Genomic DNA, 18035 nt, shown 5'->3' with positions numbered 1-18035 from the left:
GGGAGGAGCCCAGCGAATGTGTACATCAGCTACCGTGAGTCTGGTCACTGGGGGTGCTCGTTATCCAGAGCTTCCTGCGAGTGCCCCCCGCCTCGGAACAGCACTCACGCACAGAGAGGCAGATGTTTGCAGTGCTTCCCTCCGAGAAGCATGGACGAGGCAGAGGTGACCAGAGGGAAAGCTGGGGACAGGTTCGCCAAGGACCTGTGGCCCGGGTGCCCCTGGCCGGTGGCTCTGCTTGCAAAGTGCCCAAATCCTTCAGCTCTGCGTGTTTCTCCTCCAGGGTTTGCTCTGCCCCAAGTAGTCTGGCCTCGCTCCTCGGCAGGTGACATCGATTCCTACACACCTACTGCAGGACAGAGGACAGAGAACTTACCTCTGTCTCCAAAACATCTGGTGCCCTTGCCAGAAACAGCCAACTGCTTATTTCGGACGTAAAGTTGGTGTGTTCCTGTTGCGGTCTGGGTTTGGTCTCCCCGTTGAGTCTTCTACAGAAGACAGAGTGACGTTCGGTGTCTGTGTCGTTGCCTTGCCTCGCTCTGGAACGGAAGACCCCAGGGCACAGGGTCAAGCCTGCACTCACCTGGGCTGTTCCCAGCAGAACACAGCGCAGGTCCCAGAATACAGGCCTGCGCGGGAAACATTCGTGAAGGAGCAAATAAGTGGATGAGTAAATGGATCGAATGAATGCATTCTTTAGGTGTGTTGTCTAGATGTGTTGTCTCCAAGCCGGGCAGCTCCTTATAGAATAAGGAGCACAGCGGTCAGATCCCCCAGACTTGGGTTTGTCGTGTGTCGGTGGTAGAATACTGCATAACCACGAGAATGCGTGATTTCTAGTGACACGGGACAGCCTGCATGACTCTCACCAACATGATGTGGAGTGAAAGAAGCCAGACATGCAAGAGTACACCCTGTATGGTTCCATTTATATAAAGTACAAGACCGGGCAAAACTAGTCTGTGCTGTTAGAAGTCAGGATAGAAGTTATCCTTGCTGGGTTGCGGTTGGGGGAGGCAGGAGATGGGAAGGGGGCACAAAGGCTACGTCTTGGTTCCGGTGATGTTCTGTCTCTTGACTGGGTGCTGGGTTATTGGCCAGTGTCCTGTTAGTAAGAATTCATTGAACTGTATAGTGTTCTGTATGTATGTTATACTCTAATAAAACATTTTTAATAGAACAGACTAGATGAAACAAACACACAATCCTGTATTTGTCACTTCAACAACTGTGTGATTTAGGAATGTGGCACTCAGAATGGGATCTGTGGGGGCTGGTGCTGGAATGCCACCTGTTTGGTTACCTTCACAGCAGGGTAAGTGCAGAAATTGGGAGTGAACGCTTAGAAACTCTCGTAGTACCTTGACATTGCTGCAACACCCAAGTGTGTGATGAGTGGACGGGTCTCATCACACGGATTGCAGACCAGTTTGGCTGTGACCAGACTCACGTGATGAGTCCCATGTGGTCTGCAGATCATGGGTCAGCAGTGGATTGAGAAACACAAAACTGGGCCTTTACTGTAGAGAGTTTGGAAAGTGCTGATTTCATGCAAGTTACTTCCAGTTGAGCCTCAGTGTCTCCACCATTAAAAATGAGAATAAGTATCCTGATGCCCCAAGGTTTGGGGAAGAGGAACAAGATAATGCATGAAAAAGCACCAGAGAAAACAAATAATACATTATATGTTAAAATAAAAAAAGAAGAAGAAGAAGATAGCAGGAGGGGAAGAATGAAGAGGGGGAAATCGGAGGGGGGGATGAACCATGAGAGACAATGGACTCTGAAAAACAAACTAAGGGTTCTAAAGGGGAGGGGGTGGTAGGATGTGTTGGCCTGGTGATGGGTATTAAGGAGGGCACGTTCTGCATGGTGGAGCACGAGGTGTTATACGCAAATAATCATGGAACACTATATCAAAAACTAATGATGGAATGTATGGTGATTAACATAACATAATAATAAAAACAAATTAAAAATAAATAAAGTGAAGAGCAGTAAAAAAAAAAAAAAGAAAAAGCACCAGAGAGTGCCATGTGGACACCAAGGGACACGGGAACTGCCTTTTAAATTAGCCTTCCAAACCATTCTTACCGGATGCCGTGCATAAACACCGCTCTTAGTGCTGTCCAATATGGCAGCCTCTGGCCACACATGGCTCCTGAGCTTTTGAAATGTAGCTAGTCCAGATGGAGATGTGCCTTAAGGACAAAGTACATACGAGATTTCTAAGACCTGATATGAATAACAGAATATAAGATACCGTGTTAGATTTTTAGGCTGATTACAGGTTGAAATGATAATTCTTTGCAAATATCGGGTTCAACAAAATATATTATTAAAATTAATTCTACTTTCTTTTTTACTTTCTTCTGTTTTCATGTGACCACTAGAAGGTTGAAAAGCAGGTGTGTGGCTCACATTCTGTTTCTGTTGGGCAGCAAGGCTCCCGTGTATCAACAGTGGAGTATTCGAGGCTGGGATAATCTGGAAAGTGGACGGTCACAGCAGAGCTTGCTGTTCAAGCCTACATGCCTCCTTTTCTTTGCCTCTCCTGATGTTTCCCTGGATGAGCTCCGTCTAGCTTCCTGAGTGAGGTATTTACTTGTTTGTTTGCTGGTTTGTCGTACAGATCAACTACAAGGCTGTTGGTTCACTGGACCCGAGTGCTGACCTCTCCAGCCAGCGGGGGAAAGTCTTCAAGCTCCGGAATGAAACCCACCACCTCTTTGTGGGTCTGTACCCGGGGACCACCTACTCCTTCACCATCAAGGCCAGCACAGCAAAAGGCTTCGGGCCCCCTGTCACCACTAGGATTGCCACCAAAATTTCAGGTATCTCTCTTAATAGAAAGGGAAAAGGGAAGAAGCGTGTTCTGGGTTTTTTTTTTCCCCATTTCTAATTTTCTGGGAGCAAAAAAGGGCAGAGCCAGCTGTCACCTGGTGGTATTGGAGCAATTAGGATGATGCAGTCCCTAACGTGTTAGCATGGTAGTCTTGTGAAGAAACCGAATCCACGACCTTCCTAAAGTGTAAAAAACATACTAATTAGACTAGACCAGCGGGAATGCTAAGTGATTCAGCAAATAATTTACCACACAACTGCATTAAATAGTACATTTTTTCTCATACAAATTGGTTTGTAAAAATGTGCTTTCAGCAATATTCCTTTTGGCAGTACAGAGCACAGCACAAGTTCTCATGAAATGTCTGAGAATGAGTGAATGAATGAATGAATGAATGAATGACTAGTCCAAAGCCATAGAAGTCTGAGATTTCACCTGCCGTCCATGGGAGGGCCCCCTCCACCACCGGGCAACATCAATACAGAATTATCTCGGATCCCATTTTACAATTTTCATTTTTTGAGACTCCCTGTGCAATTCTGGCCTGCATACATACATAGTTTGTATAGATACCCACAGTGGTTTTTGCAGCTTAATGTTTTCACTTATCTTTATACCATAAGCGTTTTCCATGTTGGTACATTGCTTTCATGATAATGTTCTGTCAAGTGGATGGACGTTATTTAATTAAACATTCCCCTGTGGTTGGATATATTTGGTGCTTCCATGTTTTTATAACATAATGCTTCATAAACTTGTTACAGAATAAAGTTTAATTCCTTGGTTTGGATTATAACTTTAGGATTAAATTCTAGAAATTGAAATACTGAATTAAAAGGGATGTGGGTTTTAATAGCTCTTAATATAAATGGCTAGATTACCTTCCCAAGGGATTAGATTTTCATACTCCTATCAGTTGGGGCTGAGAGAAGGGAGGGTCTCATGAAAAAAAAGAGAGAGAGAGAAAAGATAAGAGGAACTAGTTCATCACTGCTGTGATTTGCATTTCAAATGTGTTGAACAAGATCGGCTCTGCCTTCACGTCTTTGTTAAGTACTTAGACTTCCTGCATTTATCTGTTTATTTGGTGTGGAACTTTTTGATTCCTGAGGGCTGCTGGCCACCTCATGGCCATTGTTCCCCAGACTCTTGCGCACCTGGGAGGGACCCGAGGGCAGGTGGGAAGGAGAGCGTGCTCTGCTGAAAGCCTGGGACACCATGTGCCTCTCACCGAACCCTTTCCCACATGTCCCCCTACTGGTCATCCTGGGTATCTTTAGGGATGGCCCCAACGGGGAGGTGGTGAGCTGGGTTTGGGACCTGTGCTGAGTGCCCTCCTCTCTCTGCTCTCTGCCCAGCTCCGTCGATGCCTGAATATGACACAGACACCCCACTGAATGAAACAGACACGACCATCACGGTGATGCTGAAGCCCGCTCAGTCACGGGGAGCCCCTGTCAGGTGAGAAAGGTTCTTCCCTTGGACTTTGCCAGCAACTACACTTTGCCCCAGGGCTGCAGCTTTCAGATTGGCTCAGTTCGGGGGCACCTGGGGGGCTCAGTCAGTTAAGCATCTGACTTCTGATCTCAGCTCAGGTCTTGATCTGAGTCATGAGTTCAAGCCCTGTGTTGGGCTCCATGCTGAGTATGGAACCTACTTTAAAAAAAAAAAAAAAATTGGCTCAGCTCAGTTCAACAAGCATGCGTTGAGCATCTTACATGCCAGGAATGGATGGGGCACAGGGGATCAAAACGATTTGTTTATTCATTCCTTCAGCAAACATTTATTGGGCACTCACTCAGGGCCAGGCCCTGTTTAACTACTTGGGAGACAGCAGTGAACTAGCCGTGAAGAAGTCATTTTCTAAAGAAAGTCACACTTGAGTTGGGAAGCAAAAAACATGAGAACATAATTACAATAGAGTGCGTGCTTATGGAGATATACATAGGTCATTATGAGAGTTCAGGGAAGACATTCCCAGCTGACATTCTCAAGTGACACAGAGCTGTGTATCTTAAATGTTATATAAGATTTTGCCAAAGTAGTAAGAGGGTTCAGCATGAGCAAGGCATGAAGGAGAGAAACAGCCTGATATCATGGGAGCAACCAGCAGTAGTTAATCCAAGGCTCAGGATCTTCCTTTAGCATCAAGGGCAAGGCGGGAGCGGTTGGGTGAGAAGGGGGGCCATGTTTGAGAAGTTCCAGCTTCTCTGAGGGCCCTTGGGGAGCCACTGGATAGCCCCCTGCAATGTGACTTTTATGATACTGGAGGCTGGGAGACCAGCCAGGATGGAGGCTATTGAGATGGTCTAGTTCTCTGTTTTCTGACCTGGATCCAGCTCTACCCAGAAAGTGTAAGTGGCAGAGGAAACAGAATCAACGGCCAACAGCTTAGAAGTTGCCACATATTCTAAAGATTTTGAACAGTGTTTGGCTCTGAGTCAGGCCTTGCAACAGGTATGTATAGTACTCGTGGAGCTCCTGGCCGTAGAACTTTTGTCTTATATTTTCCACATGGGTTGTTCCAGAACTGTCCTACCTGTGATGAGCCAGAGCAGATGGTGGCTCTTCCGTCAGATGAATCATTACCTGACTTAACTGCTTTTCTCCCTGTAACTCTCAGGCAACGTGGTCCTTTGCTTCTCTCTGTGCACGGATTTCACTCTCTCTGTACATTCTATAAGTGATTGTCCTCATTTTCACGGGAAGGTACCGAGGCTCGGAAATGCCCAGGAACACACAGGAGTCGGTAGGAGAGCCGAACTCGAATGCAGGTCCCCCAGGTGCCAAATCATGTGTTCCCCTTGGGCCACCAATGCCTCTCTCCCTTTCCCAGCTCTCAGCCTCACATACAGCAGGACTGGTCACTACTCCAAAATCTAAGAGAGCCTCTTAGGTGGTACGAGTATGGTCTGGAAAAAAAGAACAGCTTGCCCAACATTGCACAGCAAGTTAGCAGCTGACCCAGGTGCACGGGCCAGATCTGACCGAAAGCCTATGACCTTTATGTTGGAGACCCGTGTCCCCTTGCATTACTGCAGGCCTGCAGATCAGCAAGGGGACCTCATCAGCTGGCATCCAACCGTGCGCCTCCCGGCAGGTGCGGGTTCTCTCTAGCTTGCTGCCGACTGCTGGTTGCTGTGTGGGGTGATGGAGAGGATGTGACTTTGGTGACTGCTGACCTGGATTCAGATCCTGCTCCATCCCTGCTGTGTGACTTTGAGCAAGATACTTAATCTCCCTGGCCCTCAGTTTTCCTTATCAGGAAGGCATGGATGGTAGCTGTTTCATAGAGGCTGAATAAAATATGGAAGTGCCCAAAGCAAGGCAGACCTTAGAGAGTTAGTTCCTTCCTTAGCTTTGCTTCTTCTCTGTGGCACTTAGGGGGTTCTATTCAGAACAGGTTTTTTGAAAATCTACCCTCACTATAGGGTCACAGTGTTGCCCACTTCCTCATGGTCACAGAGCCAGTAAGTGATGAGATGAGGCTTACAACCTGTTCAAATTTCCAGGGCTTTTCGAGACCCTAGTTCCATGGTGGGAAAGAAAGGGCTTTGTTTTTTTACCTAGGAGCCCCTGACTTTATTCCAGCACAAAGTTGCACAAAAACCTCTTTTCAGAAAAAAAAAAAAATGTTATACTGAGAAATAAGCAATCTTGATCTTGCCCAGTGGCAGATCAAGTTACTTTCTCTACAGAGGATCCAAGGTCCCATCCTCAAAATGAATCAGATTATATATCTGTGAGCCTCTGAAAACTCATCAAGCCTAGCTGAACACAGATGGGAGTAATTATCATCGTGTCTTATTGGGCGACTGTTAGGTTCCAAGAATTTAACCTTGACTAACCTATTCGTATTATTATGTCCCTGTTAAATGAGAAAACTAAAAGCTCATGGTCACAGAGCCAGTAAGTGATGTGATGGGACTTAACACCCAGGCCTGCCCAACTCCAGAGACCAGCAAAAGGGTCCTCTGAGCAGCCCAAACCAATGTTCCTGGGGAAGCTTTTCCAGTCACCCCCCCCCCCAAAAGGGGCCCCTTACACTTCCCCTCTGAGCCTGCATGCTCTTAGTTTGCACTAAGCTCATTGCATCCTAAGACTGCGGTGATTAGGAGGTGGGAATGGAAATGCCCCAGTAGCAGTGAGAAATGACAGTGAGCAGGGAGCAAAAAAACAGGGCAAGTCTACAAAACAATCACAGATGACTCAGCAAACGGGGAGGTGTACCTGCTGTGACCCCTGCAGCCACTCACAGCCATGGATGTTCGTTAGCTGCTCTGATTCAACTAAAAATGTAGCGTTAGGTTCTGCGTCTTCAAGTGAAAAGAGCCTGCTAGTTCCCATGTAATGAGTAAGCCCTCACTACGTGCCTGTCGCCATACATAAACTTTCTGTATCTTCACAACATTGCCATAATCGTCTCCCCATTTTGCAGATACAGAAACGGAGATCAATAGAGGCCAAGTAAGTTGACCCAGGCCACGAGACAAGCCGCGGTAGAGGCAGAATTTAAACTCAGTTCAGCTGACCCTAAGCCAGCACTCATTTCACACTACCTCCCGAGGAGAAAGTTGTGCATGCCATATTTTCGTGACATTTCCATTGGAAAAAAAAAATTAAATGTCACCGCTCAAAGGGGCAATGCTTGGTGTCTGGAAATGTCTGGATGCTTTTCTTCTTAAGGCTCTGGATCACTGAGGGTGGGTGTACGCTCAGTTTCGGGAATTATTTTCAGACTGTTGCTTGGGCATTTGCCAGGAAGGGAAGGAGACTAGCCAGTGCCGGCCTGCGTGACTTCCAGGCCAACAGCAACAATAGCAGTGGCCATGTCATGGAAGATTTCAGTTACCTTAACCCTCTTTCATCTTGAACTCTAGGCACTGGGATGCCCATCTGGGAGGCAGGTGACCATTAGGTCATTCAGCGTATATATATTGAGCCCTTGCTGTGTCCCAGGAACTGAGCTAAGCAATGGGGATAGAGCAAGACACAAGGTCGATACACACCTGTCCTCTTGAGGCTTAGCATCCAGCAAGTGTGCATGCAGACAGGGAGAGAGGCAGGGCATGGAGCAGGTAAGCAGACCCAGTACTGAAACTGGCAGAACAAGATACTATGAAGCCTGTGGGGATAGTGTATTGATGGAGAGAACTGGACTGGCCAGAGGGATAGGCACAACCCTGGCAAGCAGGCCAGTGAGGAGTCCCACAGGTCAGGGAAGCATGGGCATCAAGAAGACAGTGAAGGCTCTCTAACCGTAGGACATGGTGAGCCACTGGATGGATTGGGTCATGGGTGCCTGGAATCATATTTTCTGGTTGATAGCTCCTTTAATTCCATTGTATCATGTGATCTTCGCTTACCCAGTGAGTCAGCTGGTGGGGAGTACCATCTGCATATCAGAGGAGGAAGCTGAGGTCTAAGATGCTAAGTGGTTGGCCCAGGGTCATGGAGTTCGTTTCCATGGAGCCAGTGCATGGACCTCGCTTCCTGCTTCTGAGTTTATTGCTCCCTCAGGACGTTCTGTATTCTCTGCCCAGGATGTCAAGTGAGGTCTCGGTAACCTTTTGGTAGGGCTGTTGAGTGAGCTCTCATTGACTTGGGAATTTGGGGCAGGCAAGGTGAATTCACAGGGGGCCTCCAGCCCAGGACGGTGCAGGTCCAGCCTGTAACTTGTGAACCCCAGCACGTCCCTGAGTCAAGCAGCCGGTTCTCCAGCAGCCTTCCTCCTGAGCCTCAGCTGCAGGCCCCCTCCCCCCACCATGCAGGGAGGCAAGGAGGAGAAGAGCGGATTGTCTTGTGGGGCTCCTGCACCCCCATCCCTCCATCCAAACCACCTCGGAAGCTTGGCCTATTTTTCTAATACTCCACAATGGAGATTTATTGCTTTTGCATTGCTTTCCCCAGGCCTTCAAAGATTTATTGGTTTTTAAGTGACAGAATCCCAGAATTGCTTAAAAGATCAATCAAATAGTGACTAGAATCTAATATTCAGCTCCAACTCGAACCCACCAAACCTTCTTCCCCCACGCCTCACCTGTCACGCCGATGTATCTGTGGTAACCTTCATAAGAAAGTAACTTGGCCGTGAATTTATCACCCATAATGCAGTCCCTGAAGCAGAGCCCCAGAGTCTGTAGCAGACCTTCCCCCCCAGGTCCCCAGCTGGCTTCTTTGGGGCTGTCCTTCTGTCCCCCTGCTCTCCTTCCCCTCCTGTCAGTCACAGGGACCTGCCCACCACCGCACCGCAGAGTCAGCGGTGGGATTAGCTCTTTCTTGTACTCCTCTGCCACACTGCATCCACTCCCTTGACCTGCCGTGGTGGCCTTGCTGGTTTGCCTGCCATCAGTTGTTCTTCCTTCAGTCCATCCCCCACTGAGCTGCTGGACGCTCCCTTAAATTCTTAAGTGGTTCACTTGGCTTTCCACTGTATGAGGTTCGAGCTTCTTAGCACGGAATTCAAGGCCCATCAGAATCTGGCTATGACCTCCGCTTCTGGTTTTATTCCCCTTCACTCTGCCCCCTTTACCAGTGTTTACTCAGCAGGACCCAGTTCCTCATTCTTTCTTTAATTGTGTTATGTACCTGCCAGTAGGTTTTCTTTGGTTCTGTGTCTTGCCCGCCCCTCACTAGATGATGAGCTCCAGCAAACCTGAGGCTTGACACTGTTGGATGCCCTTTCCCTGGGACAGTGGCCGGCACTTAGTAGGTCCTCGGAAACACAATTAAGTGAGTGATTCAGCACGTCTGTTTTGCACACCTGGTAGATGTCAGGTCCTGGAGATGCAGTTCACAGGCGCTGCTTTCAGCTGTCTCCGAATCCGTAAGAGCACCGCCTGGTAGAACTTCCTGCAGCGATGGAAATGTCCTGTGTCTGTGCCGTCCGGTCATCACCTCCAAACAGTCATAACCTCCAACTCAACCACCTACTGAGCACTTGAAATATGACCAGTGTGACTGAGGAACTGGAGTTTTAATTTTTTAAGTTACTTTAAAGAGTCTTTCAAGGTCATTCATAGCTCATGGCTGCCATTTTGGACGATGTAGTTCTGTCAGGAAGACAATCAGAGAAAGAAAAAAGTGCTTGGTCAGAGGTTTCTATGAGAGTGTTCTGTGCAGAGGCATACATCCTGAGCCTGATGAGCTCAGGTGCAAAGAGGGCTTCCTGGAGGCAGTGTTGCCAGCTGAGGGGAGTTTGCTCCATGAAGGAGGGGGAAGCAGCACACGCAGGAGACGAGGCAGAGAAGGTACACGTGTGGTGGCAAGAACAGCAGCGTGCTCGGGTGGAGAGGAGGAGGGAGGCAAAGGAGCAGGCCGGAGCCAGGTAAAGAATCTTCACTCTGGGTTTGGACTTTGTCCTGACAGGTGTAGGGAACACTTCGTTCTCCTCTCAGCAGTCGAGCCCTCGCCTAGCCGTTCTCTGTGCTGAGCTCGTCTTCTCTACCCAGCCAGTGTCCGGGTCCGACCCTGCAGCAGGCTGCATCGGCTCCCCTCTGGGCTCCCACTCGGCGCTGGCCGTGCTCCCCGGTCAGGGACTTGGAGTGTTGGTCTCTACCAGCCCCTGACCTCTTAGGTTCCTCCTACCGTAGCTCACTTCCCGGTTGGATCCATCAGAACAGCAGAGGCTTCTGGAATCAGATCCAGCCTTACACAGTTGACTCACTGAGTGGCCTCGAGCCAGTTACTTCATTTCTCTGACCTTAAAGCTGCTTGCTGGGAAAATGGGAGTACCCACGTCACAGATTGTTTTAAAAGTCCAATAAGGTGAATTGTGTAAGGCGCGCCCGGTCGTTGTTCAGCTTGCTCCTTGGGGTGGCCCAGCTGTTGGCAGAGAGTGGCTCCCTGCCCTAGGAGCCGCGGGGAAGATGCTTCTCTGAGGCCTGCTGCACACGGATGCCTGTTTGCTGTTTGCTGCTCGGAGACCAAGAAGATCTGCCTGTAGGGTGCTGGCAAGGGTGTGACACATCGGGGAATGTGCAGTGATCTCCAGGAGTGTCACAAAATCCTCAAACCAGTATTCCTCCCAAACACATCCTCAGATTTCGGCACATTTCAGAAACACGGAATCAAGCAGATGGGGCTGGGGCATCTCCACTGCCGAAAGGCCAGCAAATCAAGGGCTAAGAGCAGCGCCCTCAACTTGGAGGAGAGGCCCCCATATGTTGTGAAATCAAAGGAAAGCAGACCCAAAGCATCCTCGGGAAGGGGCTTGGGGTCCCACATGAACTTTCTTTAGCGAACCTTATAAATACAGGGGACCAGACTGGGGACCTGAAATCAAAACCAAGCAGGAGAGGTGAGACCAGATCACAGGAGAGGAGTCAGGTTTTTCCATTCACAATTCATTAAGTCAGTAAATACCTGATTGGAATTTGAGCAAACAGCCATGTGCCAGACATTGGGCTGAGCATTGGAGACCCAGACATGAGCAGGCAGGCCCACGTGCAGACATCCTAATGGCAGAGAGAGCTCTGGGCAAATGGTACCAGACACTGACTGACGACACGGACCCGTTCGCAGTTGCAGCCCATTCTCATTGGCTCGGGGCCTCCTCTCCACCCCACCTCTGATTTCAGCTGAGGCTGAGCTGGGTGGATTCCATGCAGAGGGACAGGACCCTTCCTCCAGCGCCAGCCCCCCTCCCTCTCTTCTTCTTGGCTTCAGTGCTCCCTCCAAAGCCCCACAGACCTTGGTGCATGTGAGCAGGCAGATACAGCTCAGAAACACATGGGATTGAATGCCAACCAGGGGCGGGAGTCCAGGCATGCCCGGCCTCCTATCCTCCGGATGGGCCATTCTGAGATGCATGCCACGCGGGTCCTCACATACTTACATTAGGACTGAGCCCGGCTTGCCCGCAAGGGGATCCAGCTCAACAACACACACCTTGCTGGTTTTTCTTCCTTCTGTGTCTCACTGTTTGACCTAAGAGGGGATCACACCAGGCTGGAGAGTCAGGAGATGAGGTTGGAAAAACTAAAAGGAGGCCAGGAGGACAGCGGTGGGCAGAAAATGCAAGGGCAAGTGGCCCCTGATGAGGGTGGATGGGAAAGGGCTAGAAGACGTTGCTCTCCAGATGAGAAGGGACGGCCATCCAAGGCTGAGCGGTTGTGGCTATGGAGGGAGGGCCTTGAGCGGGGAGAATGGGCAGCAGCTTTGGTGATGACTTCTCTACAGGGTGGGCATGTGGGTGGGAAGGAAAAGACATTGTCCTGGGTGACTCCCAGGTTCTGGCTAATTAGTGGGGTGGAGGATGGTGCCATTCTCTGAGTCAAGGAACACTGAGGGCAGAAAGAGTCTGCGAGGACACATCACCCAGGAGACACCAGTGGTGGTGAATGTGGCCTGGGTACCTAATGGGGCATAAGGAACCAGCTGGGCAGGAATAGGGCTGGGATTTGATGTGTGGTCCAGGCGAGTGCTGGGGGACCTCTGAGGGACCTCCTCCAGAGCTAGGACTTGTGACCTGCTTTTATGGGATGCTTCAGGCCTAGTACATGGTGGGGCAGCTCTGGCTTGGAGGGCCAGGGGCATGACAGTCTGAGTACATGAAGACAGGAATCTGGCTAGTGGCCTCTAATATCCACTGCAAGTTCTCTTTACTCCCTGATGAGAAACCCCTGAGCCCTTTGCATTTGACAGGTGCAGGTCGTTAAGACTATGACTTTGAAATGCACAGTCACGAGCTGCAGTACAAATTGGAGATCCAGTCAACTCCTAAAGAAAGAAGACACTTCACTGGAAAGAAGAGAAAAAATTGCCAGATTTCTTCCAGGATTCCTTTAATAACCGTGGAGCCCAGATGGGGACCACATAAAACAACCACAGAAGGCTTCTGCTGGTCCCTTGGAGCTGCAGTGAGCAAAATTGGCATCGTTACCATCTGATTCTCAGATATGAGCACATGATGGTGTCCAATTAGGAAGGGGAATGAACATTTTCGAGGATTTATTAGCATGGGGCAGACTGAGGGGTTCCTGAGTCCCCGTCCACATTGGGAGAGATGGAAAACAGCAATTATACTTGGATACTCTTTCTCGATATACCATTTATTTCACTTAGTTCCCCAGCTCTCTGGGCCTCCTTTGCTGGGGCCTGAAGACAGGGAGCGCTACATGTCCCACTTTGGTGGAGGGATGGGCAAGAGGCACTCCCACATAGACTGCAAGAAGATTTAGCTCTGAAAGTAATACCGTTTGTCGCCAAGTCTATCCGCATGCCGGGATTTCATCACACCAGACTGGGGAAGAGGAGCCAGATACAAAAAGAGACAACCAGAAATAAGACATAGTGGGATAAATACTACTGCAGAGCTGTTCCCGATGGGGCTGTCCCATACTCTAAATATGGCGACTAAGGACACACGTAACTATGATTAAAGGGACATGTCACCACCATTGAAACTAGAGAGACAGGGTCAATCCGGTGAGTGTGGCACAAAGGCACAGTTGGAAAGACCATGCAGGGAAACAAAAGGGAGGAAGGGTGGGCCCCAGATAACGTAGGCGGGTTAACATTCACTTCAGCTCACCCTAATTGTATTGCGGCTTTCCTTTTTTTGGCCCCCGGACAACCCAACTTACCAAGAATTGGTTCCGGTGTTGATGGATTCTGGATTTTATTCCTTAGGCTCAAATCAAGGAGGAAAAACAGGTGTTTCAGAAAGAATATTTTAAATGGAGCAGGAGGAGCAGTTGCTAGAACATGAAGAACGAAAGAGTGTTCTATTTTGGACCGTCTGCCATCTGGAGAGATGGAAACAAACTGTCACTGGCATGAGGGAGAAGAGCGTGTGGTTGTCATGTTCACCTCCTACCATAGGGACTATTTAAATTCCAGAAGGCTGGAGGGCTAGAGAGGCATGAGAACAGCGGGTTTTAGATTGGAGAACCATTAACATTCAAGTGGTATTTGAAGCATGGGAGGAGCAGATGACCTTATCCAGGGAGAGTATCTACAAGAAGAGATGAAGAACAAGACAGCTCTGTGAAGCTCTGTCAAGGAACCATGCAGGAGATGGAGAAAGGCTGGCCAAAGAGGTAGAAGAAACACCAGGGCAGAGTTAAAACATGAAAGCTAAAGGAAGAATGTTTTTTTAAATAGGAGATGGTTGAAGTTTTGTAGTTCAGTTTTCTCTAAGAGCTCCCAGCAGCTCTTACCATAGAAAAGAAGAAAGACACCTACCTTGATCCAGGGCCATGGGAAAAGGAAGATGATGATGTCAACAGAAGTGCTTAAAAATGGGCCATATGGTCCAGGCTTGATTTTAAAAGCCCATGGAGGTAGATGTGCAGATAACAGATTTTGAGGGCCAGGTGACCCCAATGTTGTTGAGGAAACTGTGCAGAAGGTACAAGGCTGAGAGAGGCTAGACAGACGGGAAGTGGCATTCAGAGAGTAAAATGATCAAAGATAAGGTTTTAGTAATGGAGCCCAGGAACGGGAGAATATGGCTCTAGGTGTCACCATGTTGGCAGTGGTAGTAGATGGATGGTAATGGATTCAAGGTGAAGGTCACTGAAGCCAAGTATTTCAAGGACCAAAGAGGCCAAACTAAGGATGGGCAAGCTGTCTGAGTAGATGTAATTCTTATAACTCGAATCCTCCCAACCCTGGGGATGTGCTGAAACCCTTTGCAGGAGCAACAGTGATTCTGCAAGGTGTCTTCTCCTGGGTCTCACTTTGCTCCAACTTTTTTTTGGCTGACTTCTGTTTCTCACAGTGTTCTGGACCCTGTGACAGTTTGCATCACTGCTTTGTCTCAGATCTTGCGCAGCTGATAACGGATTCTCTGTTTCTCTGTCTGCAGCCGCCCAAAGGTCAGACTTTCAAGTCAGCCTCCATCAAGTGCATTTCTATGGCCTGATCTATTGATGTTCTTCTGAGCTAGTGCATAGATCTGTGCCATGTTAGAATCCAAGGAGGTTTGCTCTCATCCAAAAAGCATTCTGCACAAGGCTCGCTCCAGCTGTCTGCGGCTGCTCAGAGAGTTGCCTCCTCTCAGTAGCAGAGAGAGAGAGGTGATCTTGAAAGTCCTGGCTTTTTGGTAGGACAAGAGCAACCTAAAGGTTAGAGTCTCAGCCACGAGGCAGAAGAAATTTGTACTTACCCCCTTTCACAATGCAGTCCATCCTTTTCTTGCCTGGCTACAACTGCTTATGGTTTGCTCTTTCACTGATGCATCTCCACTTGAGTGTAGGCTCGCTAAGCACTTTGTAAAGATTATAAATATATAAAGTAAGTATTCATAGGACAGGGGTAGCAGCTCCAGTAACACAAGAAGGATTCAAGGGCAAGACTTTAGACCTATACTGTCTAATACTGAAGCCACAGCTACATAGGGCTATTTAAATTTAAATTAATTAGAATGAAATGAAATTAAAACTTCCATTCATTAATTACACCATCCACATTTCAAACACAATAGCCACATGTGGCTAGTGGCTACCATATTGAACAGCATTCCCATCATCACAGAAAATTCTGTTTCACTGCATTGCTCTAGACCCTCAGAGGGCTGCTCAAAAGAGGTCAGGGCCCACATCCCATTTCAAAGGGACTATTAATGGGGGCTTAGACTCAGGCCTAAAATGTAAGTCTCAAAAGCTCGAGTGGGACCTATGACTGGGCTGACTTGCTGCTCAGACCCTGACCTCCTGAGGGAGGCTTCCCAAGCCCCACTGCATCCCGCTCACTGGCGTAGCATCTGGGAAATGATTTAACCCCAGGGTTATCAAATCCCAGTGGCTATTAGAATCACCTAAGGAGCTAGGAAATATGTAGGTTTTTCCCATCTCCAGGACTAATAGGACCGGACCTGAGAATCTCTATTTGCACAAGCTCCCAGAGGATGATCATGCTGGTCTCAAACCACATCTTCAGCACCACTGGGTTAGTTTACAGGTGAGCATCTGTGTAGAGAAAGGAGCCAGTACAGGGAAACCAAGCATTCTCTTCTCTGGTGCTGATACTTGCTTGTTCTCAAGACGTGGGGAAGTAGTTGTTTCACATTTTACTCTGGAGTTGCCCCTGTTGGCTTTACAGCTTTTGGAACTTGTGTCTCTTTTGGCATACATTTCAGCATGAAGATAATCAATTTTAGCTCATAAGAGCCGAACTAGGATCTCTGCCAGCTTACTTCACTAAGTAAGGTCCATATGGGGGCCAGAAACACACCCCTGTTTTCCTACGATGATGAGAGTGACTGGCGTGTGAAATCATTCATGTTGTGTTGTTACATGCTGATAGCACATCTGAATATATCACTTCGATGCAGATATGGGGCTTAGGTAGAAGATGGATGTTTGGTGAGATGGAGCATCAGGATCTGAACAAATTTGTATTCTTTTGTGGAAGGCTAGAACAGCCTGGGAGAAACAAATCCATTTCTAACTTCCACTTTATAAAAAGTTCCATATTTTCTTAGATCAGACAAAATATATTGAGTGCCAAAATGCTGCAGCTCTATGGGCGCCTCACTCAGCTGGGTTGGAATCTGTATGCATTGTCCCCCCGGGCCAGTTTTGATTATGTTCTTTTTCCTTTTATTGCAGTCAGCAAATCTGAATTTGCTATTGTGGGGAGAGCAGGAAGAGGAGGGAAAAAAAAAATTAAGGTTTTTAACCTTCAGAAAGTTCAGAGGTTCAGTCTGAATAAGCACAAAAACTTTCAGTGTGCCTCTGAATTCCTTGAATTTGCAAAACTGCTCAGAATCCCAAGAGAACTACCTTGCAAATGGAATCCGGGCCCTGCTTTAGAGCTAAAAGGCAGAGCAGAAATTATGAGAGAGGAGCAGAATTAGAGAGATGGGGAGAGGAATCAATGTACAAAAAGGAGTTTGGTCCCACTCCAGGCTAAGTTTTAGCCTATTGTTCAGTTTCTTCAATTCCAAGCCATCTGCTTCCCACAGCTCTCAGATAACGTCTCCCCTGCCAGGACACCCTGTTCCTGCTTAATTGAAATTAGTTTCCAAGAATAGTTGTCCAGAGCAGTTTCCAATGGCGGGAATGTTTTGAAAGTCACAATAGGAGTTGAAGCTTCAGGATGCAGATGTCGACACATGAGCCAGATGTTCAAAGGCATCACATGGTCTACGACTGCCTTCATTGGCCTCTGCAACTTAGAAATGGCTCCTTTGAAACCGGCATCATCTCTCCATTAGGGACCTGTAATACCGCAAGTGTGAAGGGAAACAATCCCTTCTATTCAGGTTTAGAGCAGTGTGTTTCCCAGGCTTGATTATACCACAGGTATATAAATTACAGAAACATGTTAATGCTCCCATGATTAAAATTATAGAGTGCCTAATTGAAAAAGCATAAACTGAATTGAAGAATTCCTAATTATAGTTTGCTTTGAGGTGTTAATTTCCTCCATAACGAATGCATAATTTCTTGGAACCTAAAGAGGTGGCCTCTTGCATCAGCATGTAGGATGCAGGCGGATGGGAGCGGGTTGTCATCTTTCAGTGCAGGAAGTTGACAAGGGAGGTTTGGTTTGGTGGGAGAACCTTGAAAGGGAACTTGGGAAGGAGGCGTAATTGGTAAAAATGCCAAATCAAAGTTCTGCCTGGTGGGCATCAGGACAAAGGACAGATGAGGAACCCTTAGAAAACTTTCTCCACCTGCCTTTTTCTTCTCACTCCAAGTCTCAATCTTTATCCCATTTGGTTTTGGTAATTTTTGTGCCTGTGTCCTGGACCCGCAGTATGATCTGGGAATCTGTTAGAAATGCAGATGTTCGGGCCCTGCCCCCTGTCCTACTGAATCAGGAACTCTGGGGCTAGAGCCTAGCCATCTGGGTTTTAACAAGGCCTCCAAGGGTTTCTGATGCATGCTAAACTTTGAGAAGCACAGTTGTAAAGAGTGAGTCACAGAGTGCCCAAGTCACATCTAGCTGAGCTTTGTTGAACTCCTCCTACTCTGGATCAGAACCCATGATTAGCAACTTCCCAAGCATCATTTCATTTTATACTCATAACATCCCACTGAAGCAGGAAAAATGTATCCCGTTTCTCAGGTGAGAAAACGAAGATCCACAGAAGCTGACTTGTCCAGCTCATGGCATCTTTGAGAGCTGTAGGCCTTGTTTGTAGGTTCAGATGGAGACTCAGATGCACTATGTTGTCCATTTTTTTACATTGTCGTCACCTTGCTTCATCAATATTTTGCTAATAAATGGGTTTTCT

The 18035-nt window shown here is 47.9% G+C and overlaps 1 protein-coding gene across 1 annotated transcript in view; it reads left to right on the top strand.

Annotated features, from left to right (window-relative positions):
- The window catches only part of PTPRT (protein tyrosine phosphatase receptor type T), a 748756-nt gene that overhangs the window by 432706 nt on the left and 298015 nt on the right, over positions 1–18035 (top strand). The window contains exons 8-9 of the mRNA XM_064571786.1: positions 2633–2834; positions 4204–4306. Of these exons, the coding sequence (XP_064427856.1) occupies positions 2633–2834; positions 4204–4306 (305 nt within the window). The remainder of the gene's footprint in view (positions 1–2632; positions 2835–4203; positions 4307–18035) is intronic.

Source organism: Mirounga angustirostris, unplaced genomic scaffold, assembly GCF_029215605.1.
Source record: "Mirounga angustirostris isolate CCGP_5_RB_7025 unplaced genomic scaffold, mMirAng1.0.hap1 SCAF_10, whole genome shotgun sequence".
In the NCBI taxonomy this organism is placed as follows: domain Eukaryota; kingdom Metazoa; phylum Chordata; class Mammalia; order Carnivora; family Phocidae; genus Mirounga; species Mirounga angustirostris.
This window is presented reverse-complemented; position numbering and strand designations above follow the sequence as displayed.